The sequence below is a fragment of the Pseudozyma flocculosa genome, assembly GCF_000417875.1.
Source record: "Pseudozyma flocculosa PF-1 unplaced genomic scaffold scaffold00012, whole genome shotgun sequence".
Classification (NCBI taxonomy): domain Eukaryota; kingdom Fungi; phylum Basidiomycota; class Ustilaginomycetes; order Ustilaginales; family Ustilaginaceae; genus Pseudozyma; species Pseudozyma flocculosa.
The window spans coordinates 766714-775316 of record NW_006920880.1 but is presented as its reverse complement, the minus strand read 5'-3'; the positions used below and the strand labels follow the sequence as shown (position 1 = coordinate 775316).

Below are 8603 nucleotides of genomic sequence, written 5' to 3'. Positions count from 1 at the left end.
GGAAACAGGGGGCGATTTAAACTCATCTATCCGGAAGCTGATCAACCAGCCGGCATCGTCTGGCACCGGTCACAGCGCCCGGTCCTGGTCCTGCGGTCGGGGTGTCGGCGCATCGCCCTCGTCGTCGGCGCCAGCGACACCATCACCGCCGGTGTCGCCTGCCTCGCCACCGCCGCCCTTGCCCAGCTCCTTCATCTGCAACTCGGAGCCACCAGAGGCGTACCGCTGATCCCACTGGCTGCGCGCCTGGGCCAGCCGATCCGCCTGGCTCGTCGCCGCCGCCGCCGCCGCCGCCGCCTCGTTGCCGACACCGCTGCTGGTGCCACCGCCGCCCTTGGCCGCGTTGTTGCTCTGCCGGCCCGTCGCCGTCGTGTGCGCCCGCGCCAGGCTGAGGGCGCCCAGCGCCGCCACCTTGAACCGGCTCGCCCCCGTGTCGCGCGGGCTGCGCACCCACGACGGCACCGACGCGTCGTTGATCTGCGTCGCCGGCGCGATGCTGTACTCGCCCACACCCGCGCCCGCGCCCGCGCCCTCGTCCTCGGGGCTCTCGTGGATGTTGCCCTCGAGCCCAAACTCGCTCGCGTTCTTCTCGCGACGACGCTGCCGCGCCTCGTACCGCGCCATGATCGAGCCCGTGCGGTGCATGCCCGACCCCCCGCCCGCACCCAGGCCCGCAGCACTGCTCTCGGCGCCGTCGCCATCGTCGGCCGCCGCACCGCCCTCGTCGTCGCCGTCGCCCGCCTTGGCCTCGCCGCCGCCCTTGGACTTGCGCCCGCGCTTCGTCAGCTTCTCCTTGAGCGTGAAGCGCCGCTCCTCTTCCAGCGCCTCGGCCTTGAGCGCCGCACGCAGCGTCACGACCCGGTTCGCATTCGTGCTCGCCATCGAGCCGGGTCCCGGTCCGCCGCCCTGGCTGTAGACGCCAGAGCCGCGCCTTTTCGGGTGCCCCGGGCTCGGCCGAGGCTTCCTGAGCGTCTGCCCAAACTCGGCACCCTCCTCGGCCGGCGCAAACGACACGCCCGAGTGGCTCACGGCCATGCGCCGTCGGTCGCCGCCCGTCGTCGTCGCGCTCGAGTTGATCGTGTCCGAGGTGCCCGGTCGCCTGCTGCCTGCGCCGCCCGACGAGCCCGCCCGCAGCCGAGGCGTCATGGGCGACGCCGTCGACGTCGAGTGGTCTTCGGACGCCAAGACCTCCTGCCGCGCGATCGGATCCTCGGCCTCGTCGGGCGTATGCGCCAGCGGATCCCGGCTCTCTGTGCTCGTCGTCCTCCGCAGCGCCATCGGGCTGACGGCGCCCGGACTGAGGCGCTGCACCGTCGAGGCGCCGCTCGATCGCCGCTGTGGGATCTGGAGGGAGATCGACGGCGGAAGCGTTTGCGAGCCGTCCGACAGGGCCGTCTGCGGCGACGCCATCTCGGTGTCGATGCTCGAGCTGGCGCGCAGCGTCGACGCCGTCAGGTCGAGCGGCTCCAGGCCGGCGAAGCGCTCGTCGGCCAGGATGCGGGCCGACAGCGTCGGCGACTTGAAGCTCTCGCCGCCGCCGCCGCCGCCGCCTCCAGCGCCGCCGCTCGCCACGTGCTTGAGCCTGCGGTTGCCGCCCATGAACGTGCCGTCCGACGACGCCTGGCTCGTCGTCGTCGCCAGGCCGTCGACGCTGGCGTCTTGCCGCCGCAGCGCACGCTTGTAGTCCTCCATCAGGTTCTTGGGCAGGCTCGCGGCCGGATCCGGCGCCTGGTCCACGTCCTCGACCTGCTCCAGGTGGCGCGCCAGGGCGCTCGAGACCATGATCTCCTCGTGGCCATCGAGCAGGTCGAGGTGGGTGAGCTTCTCGTCGCCCGCCTCGCCCCCGAACCGGATACCGTCGCCGTCGGTGCCGTCGCCCGTCTCGTCGTCGTCGTCGTCATCGTCGTCGTCCCACTCGCCGACGCGGCCGGGACCGCCCTGGGAGCTGACGAGCGCCGGTCCGTGCCACTCGATCGTGTCGCACAGGTCGAGCGGGGCGAGCGGGTCGCGCGGCAGCCAGAGGTACGGGTCGAGCTCGCGGTTGTAGAACGGGTTGTTGTACCGCGCGACGTTGCTCGGCGTGTCGTCCCAGCGCACGGGTGCATGCGGGCACACGAGCGGACGGGCTGCATCGTCGTCCTCGTCTTCCTCGTCGCTGTCGCCGTAGTACGAGCCTTCGGAACCATCGTCAACGACGTCGCCGTCGGAGCGGAGCGCCTTGCCGAGCGACGATTCTTTGGGCAGCCGCTCGCCGTCCGCGTTGGCCTCGGCCATCTTGCGCGCCGCGGCCTCGGTCTGGTGCGACCCGCCGAACTCGGAGACTTCGCGGATGGGCGTTCCGAGGCCGTTGTGCAGGAGCTCGGCGTCGAGGGCCGGGAATTGCCCGCGGCGGCGCTGCTTGAGCGTGCTGTGGCTGTAGGCCAGGCGGCGGCTCGCGGTGCGCTTGATGCTCCTCGACCGCGCCATCTCCTCGTGCAGCTCGAGGAAGGGCGCGTCGCCGTCGGCGAAGCTGAGCTCGGTGTCGTCCTCGCTGGCGACGGGGGCGTGGGCCGAGACGGCGTCGTAGCCCGACAGAAAGGGGCGCTCCTCGCTCTTGGTGCTGTTGCCGCGCGTGAGGCCCAGGGTCGAGGCGCGCGAGCGGCCGTAGTCGCCCTTGCGCCGCTTCGAGACGGCCCGGGCGACGCGCAGCTCGTGGCGGATCTGCTCGTTGGTCTCGTCGGCCGGCTCGGCCTGGTTGAAGCTGATGGTGCGGTTCTTTTTGCCGGGGGCGTTGCCCGTCGCCGGGCGCGAGGAGGGCGCGCTGCGCTGCGACGAGTGGTCCGGCCCGTAGCGGTCGACGCTGCTCCTCGAGTTGTTATTGCTGCCGCCGCCGCCGCCGCCGGCGAGCGGGTCGAGGCCGAGGTGGTGCTTGGCGGCCGAGGTGAGGTGCTTGCCCTGGGCCGCCGTGCGCTTGAGGAGGTGCTCGGGCGTCTTGGCGAGCGTCTTGGCGCCCACCTCGAGCGGGTGGTGGACCTTCTGGCCTTTGGCGTGGGCCGAGGCGAGGTAGCTCATCTTGTCCATGCCGTTGGCGTTGAACGAGTCGTGGACGCGCTGCCAGGCGCGGTAGAAGGTCGACCCGGTCTGGGGCGGCGGCACAATCGACGGGTACCGGCCGCTGGCGCGGGCGTCGAGCGGGCTGCGGCTGTCGAGGGCGTCGTCGTGGGCGGCCTCGCCGTAGTCGCTGCGGTCGTGCTTCTCGCCCCAGCGCGTGGCGCGCGAGTCGATGCCGCAGACGGCCTCGGCCTCCTCGTCCTCGACGGCGCGGCACTGCGACTTCCACAGGCGCGTGGCCAGCAGCTTGACAATGACGGTGAGCGGGATCAGGACGGCCGTCATGCCAATGTAGACCGAGCCCTGGTGGGTGACGCTGAAAAAGATGAGGAGCACCGCCTGCATCACGGTGAGCGCGTCGAGGCTGTAGCGCAGGATGCGGACAAAGTAGACGACGCCCTGCATCTCGTTGAAGCGGCGGTAGTAGTGGTAGGCGAAGTTCTTCTTGAACACGACGAGCGCCACGGCCATGTAGACGAGGGCAAACGGCAGCACGAGCGGGTTGAGGACGGCAAAGATGAACTGGATCGCCATGATGTTGATGTGGAGCGGCAGCCAGTAGTAGCGGTTAAAGTTGCGCGGCAGCGTCTTGAGGGCGCGCGTCCGCGGCGTGACGGCCTTGCGCGCGCCGAGGTGCTGCAGCAGCGCAATCATGAAGCCGACGTGCTCAAAGCCCGACTGGAGCGCCAGCTGGAGGATCATGTACGACACGAAAAACGGCGCCGCCGTCGGGAAGCTGAAGGCGATGTTGTCGAGGATCCGGCCGGACTCGTCGACCTGCGACAGGATCGCCTTGACCGTCGTGACGCCGACGCAGAAGAAGATGACGATGTTGCAGATGACAAACTTCCAGTAGCGGATGAGGCACATGTCGTAGAGGGCGCTGAAGGTGACGAAGCCCTGGGCGCGCTTGCTCGTCTGGAAGATGAGCTCGGGGATCGACATGGTGATCAGCGACACGATGACGGTCGGCAGCGTGATCGACAGGAAGGCCTCGAAGCTCTTGTGCGAGTCGAAAAACTGCTGGACGCCCGGCAGCACCTTTTTGAGCGACTGCACCGAGAAGAGGGTGTTGGTGATGATGTTGATGATGATGACCCAGAAGATGGTAAAGGCCCAGAAGCCGACGTTGACGCCGAGGCCGCGGACCAGGTCGCCGGTGAACGAGGTGCGCATCAGGCGCTCCCAGTCGAGGTCCTTGACCTCGGGCGCCAGCCGCACCTTGACCACAATCTGGCTCTTGAGCTCGCGCCACACCATGCGCGCCTGGCGCGGGTCGCGGAACGTGACAAAGGCCGTCGACGTCGGCTCGTAGCTCGTCGGCGGGCGCGAGCGCATCTCGGTGACGAGCGCCGTCAGCAGGTTGAGCTTGGTCAGCAGGTAGTCGATCGTCGGCACCGTCTGGCCGCGGAAGAGGGCCGAGAGGCGCGTCACGGGCTGGTACGGGTCAAGCATCTCGCGCGGCACCTCGGCCAGCGCCTCCCACACCGTCTCGTGCATCTCGTTGTCCTTGCCCTCGCCGTCTTGGCCGATGAGCGGCTGCTCGCGCCCGTGCAGGCCGGCGTTGGCCGGCGAGAAGCGCGCCAGCCGCCGCGCCAGGTCGTCGATCTTGGCCTTGGCCTCGTCGGTGAGGTGGGCCGGCGCCATCTTTTCCAGATCCAGCTCAAGCTGGTCGGGCGTGTGCGCGCCCGAGGCGGGCTCGCTGTCGGGCATGGGGTCGCCGGCTGCATGCCGGCTATTGCCATTGCCGCTGCTGCCGCCGCCGCCACCCTCCCCCTTCGCGGCCCGGCGGCGACCGAGCTTGCCAAAGAAGTCGGTGACGATGCCCAGCACGCCTCGGCGGTGACCCCAACTGACCCGCTCGTCGGCCGCGTCCTCGGCCCTGGTCTTGGCGGCATCGCGCTTGGCCCGCCGCCGCAACTTGATGGTCCGCCGCCCAACGGTCGCCATGACGTTCTGCGCCAGCTTGATGTGCGCGGCCTCGAGCTGGTTGAGGACGTCCTGCCTTCGGCCCAGCATCGACGACAGCTCGTTCATCTTGCGCACCAGCACGACGGTCTGCACGGGGCTCTTGAGGTGGCGGTCCGGGTTGAGGTCCGGCTCGGGGCCCACGGGCGCGTCGCCGGCGTTTGACGAGCGGTGGCGCCCCGAGCTGCTCCGCTCGTGGTCCATCGACACGAGGCCCCTGCGCGAGTGGTCCGCCTCGGAGCTGCCCATCTCGAGGCTGGCGTCGCCTTCGGCCCGCCCCGCTCCGCCGCCGTTGGCACGCCCGGACCGGTGCTCCTCGTCCTCGTCCTCGTCCTCGTCATCGACGTGGCGGGCGTCGCCGCCGTCGTGCGAGTCAGAGAGGATGCTGGCATCGTCTGGGCGGAGGAACTCTTCAAAGTAGCGTCGGATGCTCGCCTCGTCGCGCATGGTCGGAGGCAGGTTCATGACCATGAGGGTGCGCTGCCTCCAGCCCTCGCTGGTGTCGGCAGGCAGGCCCTGTGCCGAGCCGAGGGCGAGCTTGGGGTGCGGCGAGGTGCTGCCGTCGACGCTGTCGTGGCTGCCTTGGCCGCCCTCATGCTCCGCCTGGGCGAGGCGCTGCTTTTCCTCGGCGGCCTTTCTGCGGGACTCGATGATGCGGTCGCGGGTCTGCTGGATGAGGCCGCGGCGGATGCGGAGGGAGCCCTTTGCGATCCACCAGAGGGCGTAGAGCCAGGTGAGGGTGATGTACCAGATGAGGCAGAGGTGGATCCAGAGGAGGGAGCGGCCCTGCTCGTTTGGGAGTCGCGCGCAGCTCGTGTCGCCGATGTCGTCGCAGCCGGGGCCGGGCACGGTGACGAGGTAGGAGAGCGATGCGCGCGACATGTCGGTGGCGGCGACGCCCTTGCTGTACTTGATGTGGATGACGAGGAGGATGACTGCGGTGGTGAGGGTGTGGAGGAGGGTCCAGCGGAGGCAGGCGCGGAGGAAGCGGACGTAGACGACCGTGTCCATGCCCGTGTGCTCGGCGTAGAACTGGTCCGAGAACTTGATGGCCTGCTTGATCCAGCCAAACGGCCAGCGCGAGAGCGGCGGCGACGGGGTGCTGGCGGAGACAAGGGTGGGGAAGAGGGCAGGCAGCCGCGTCAGTCGTGCCGCAGGGCGCGTGCGTGCGAGCGGCGAGAGAGGGGCGGGACTCACGTTGCGTGAAACATGCGAGCCTGGTAGAAATGGCCCATCTCCCAGTCCTCGCAGGTGAGCTTGGAGCGAGTGCCGATGCCAGCGCCGGCGGTGGCTTCCGGGTCTGCGGCGCCATCGACGCCGCCGTGTCCCTCGCGGTCTGCGCGCTTCTGCTTCCAGAAGCGGACGAACTCGACCTTGGGCAGGCGGCGGAGCTGGCGGAGAGTCTCGTAGCCGATGATGGCGGCGCCGCCTACTCCGGCAAAGATGGCTGCGGTGGTGACGAGGCCCTGGAAGCCGGTGTTGAAGTTTTTGCCCTCAAAGTCGGACATGGTGGGCGGCGGCGGCGGCGGCGGCGGCGGCGGAAGTGATTGGAGGATGGAGCAGGAGGGTGCGCCGCGTGTTGGCCAGGCAGGCTAGTAGGGTGGGGGGGATGGAGAGGGTGGCCGCCGCAGCCGTCTGTGTGACACGGGAAGGGGGGTGGGCCGCGGCGTCTATGAGCGTGCCGAGGAGTTGCTGGACGACATCTGGGCGGGCGAGTGGGTCGAGCAGGGATGATGGTGGTGGTGGTATCAGATCGCGAGATGGAGCAATGGCGAGGCGAGACGGTGCGGTGCGGTGCGAGGCGGTGGAGCAAGAGCGCGTGCGTGGGTGTATAAGCAAGGCAAGCGGGGGTGGGTCGTCAAGGGTGGGTGGCCAGAGCGACGGCGGGTGGATGGATGATGAGGGAGGCAGGGAGGCAGGGAGGGAGGGCGGGAGGGGTATGGGATGATAGTGTAGGGAGCTGGAGAGACGGTGGCGATCCGTCGGTGGTGGTGGTGGTGGTGGTGACGATGAAAGGAAGCCAGGCGAGGCGGGGCGGGGAAGGCGCGGCAGGCACCGAAGGGGCGTCGGCGGCCCGCGCCCTGGCCCTGGCCCGTCAGCCTGCCTCGACGAGACTCGAGTCGGAGCTGTCGGGGTCGGAGCTGTCCGCCGCCCCTCTGCTCCTCCTCTCTGTCAGGCAGGCAGGCGGGCGCGTGCGTGGGTGCGTGTTTTTCTGCCTAGGCCTCGCCTCGCAACTCGATTTGCCGCTCGGTCCAACGCTTCGTTAGGCCATCCTTGAGCCCTCGCTCAACCTGGTGGCTCCCGGTTGGGCTCGACCCAGCCTGCGCCTGCGCCTGCCTCTCCGCTGTTGGACAGCAGCGTAGCATCAAAAGCACCCGACCAACACGCAGGGCAAGGTGGGTGGCGTTGGTCCAGACCTGGGCCACCACTCGAGGGACAAGGGCGGGGGCAGGCATGATTACGCCTACCTGCGAGCGAGGCTGCGTGCGTTGCTACACGCGGTCGACCGAAGAAAGTGTGCAGAGTACGTGTGTGCAGCGCGCTCCGCCTGCCTGCCTGCCTGGCTGCTGGCTTGGTCAAGCGGATCGACGCTGCCTGGCAGACAGGGTCCATCTCTCCCTAGCCTCGGTCCCCAGCCTCACCCTAGCCTATGTAGCCTAGCCTAGCCCTGCCCGCCCTGGGCTACCTCTACCGGCCTCTGCAACAACACGCACGCAGCACGCAGTTCCCTCGCTCGCCCGCCCATAAGCATGCCTGCCTTCTTCCATCTGCCCATTGCGAATTCGCACACTCGACCCTACCCTACCGCGGCTTGAACGCAGACGCAGCTAGACAGGCAGGCAGGTAGGCAACCGTGTCCGACCACTTTGCCTTGCCTCTTGCTTCTGTCACGTTGCTGCCTAACTCTGGCGTTGCTTAGCTTGCTGGCTCTCTCTGCATGGCAACGATGGCTTGGCGCGCCCTACCCTGCCCTGCCCTGCCCGCTTCCCCTCACAAAGCAACCAAGGCACGCAGCCATGCAGCCGAGGATCATCGTGCGTGCCTGCCCGCCTGCCTGCCTGCGTTTCTCGACCCCCGAAGCCGTCAATCCCCGCCCGGCATCTCAAAATTGGCTGGGCGGGCCCGGGCCCGGGCCAAAGGAAAACTCCAAGACCGACGGAGGTCATCTTGCTTTCGGCACAGGCGTCTGGCTCGCTCGTTCCGCCCGTCGTGACTGCCAAGCCCCTCGCAACCCTCGACACTACTCCTATTCTTTCCACGTCGTCGTCCGGGCTGTGTCTGTGGCGGCCCACCTAGCAGAGCTGTACGCCAGGTGCCTGCGCGACCCCATCACACACACTCTGCTGCTGCTGCTGCTGCTGCTGCTGACCCCCGCCCGACATCGCCACGCTGCACAGGCCGCGCCACAGTCTACTACCGCCTCTATGATTCCGAGTCCATCCATCGTCGACCCGCGCCGCCACGCCACCTCATCGGCGCTTCTTGACAAACAGCGAGTTGAGCGCAGCATCCGACGGCTTGGCGACACCGCCGCCACCACTGCC

The 8603-nt window shown here is 68.9% G+C and overlaps 2 protein-coding genes across 2 annotated transcripts in view; both read right to left on the bottom strand.

Moving 5' to 3' along the window:
* Positions 1–69: 69 nt before the first annotated feature.
* On the bottom strand, positions 70–6566 carry PFL1_03985 (uncharacterized protein; the record flags this gene model as incomplete). The annotated part of the gene is made up of 2 exons (XM_007881508.1): positions 70–6160; positions 6256–6566. The coding sequence occupies 2 exons, from the start codon at positions 6564–6566 to the stop codon at positions 70–72; spliced, it is 6402 nt and encodes a 2133-aa protein (XP_007879699.1).
* Positions 6567–8528: 1962 nt separating this feature from the next.
* PFL1_03984 (uncharacterized protein) overlaps positions 8529–8603 on the bottom strand; it is a gene marked incomplete at both ends in the record, with an annotated part of 7108 nt that continues 7033 nt past the window's right edge. The window contains one exon of the mRNA XM_007881507.1: positions 8529–8576. Within this exon, the coding sequence (XP_007879698.1) occupies positions 8529–8576 (48 nt within the window). The remainder of the gene's footprint in view (positions 8577–8603) is intronic.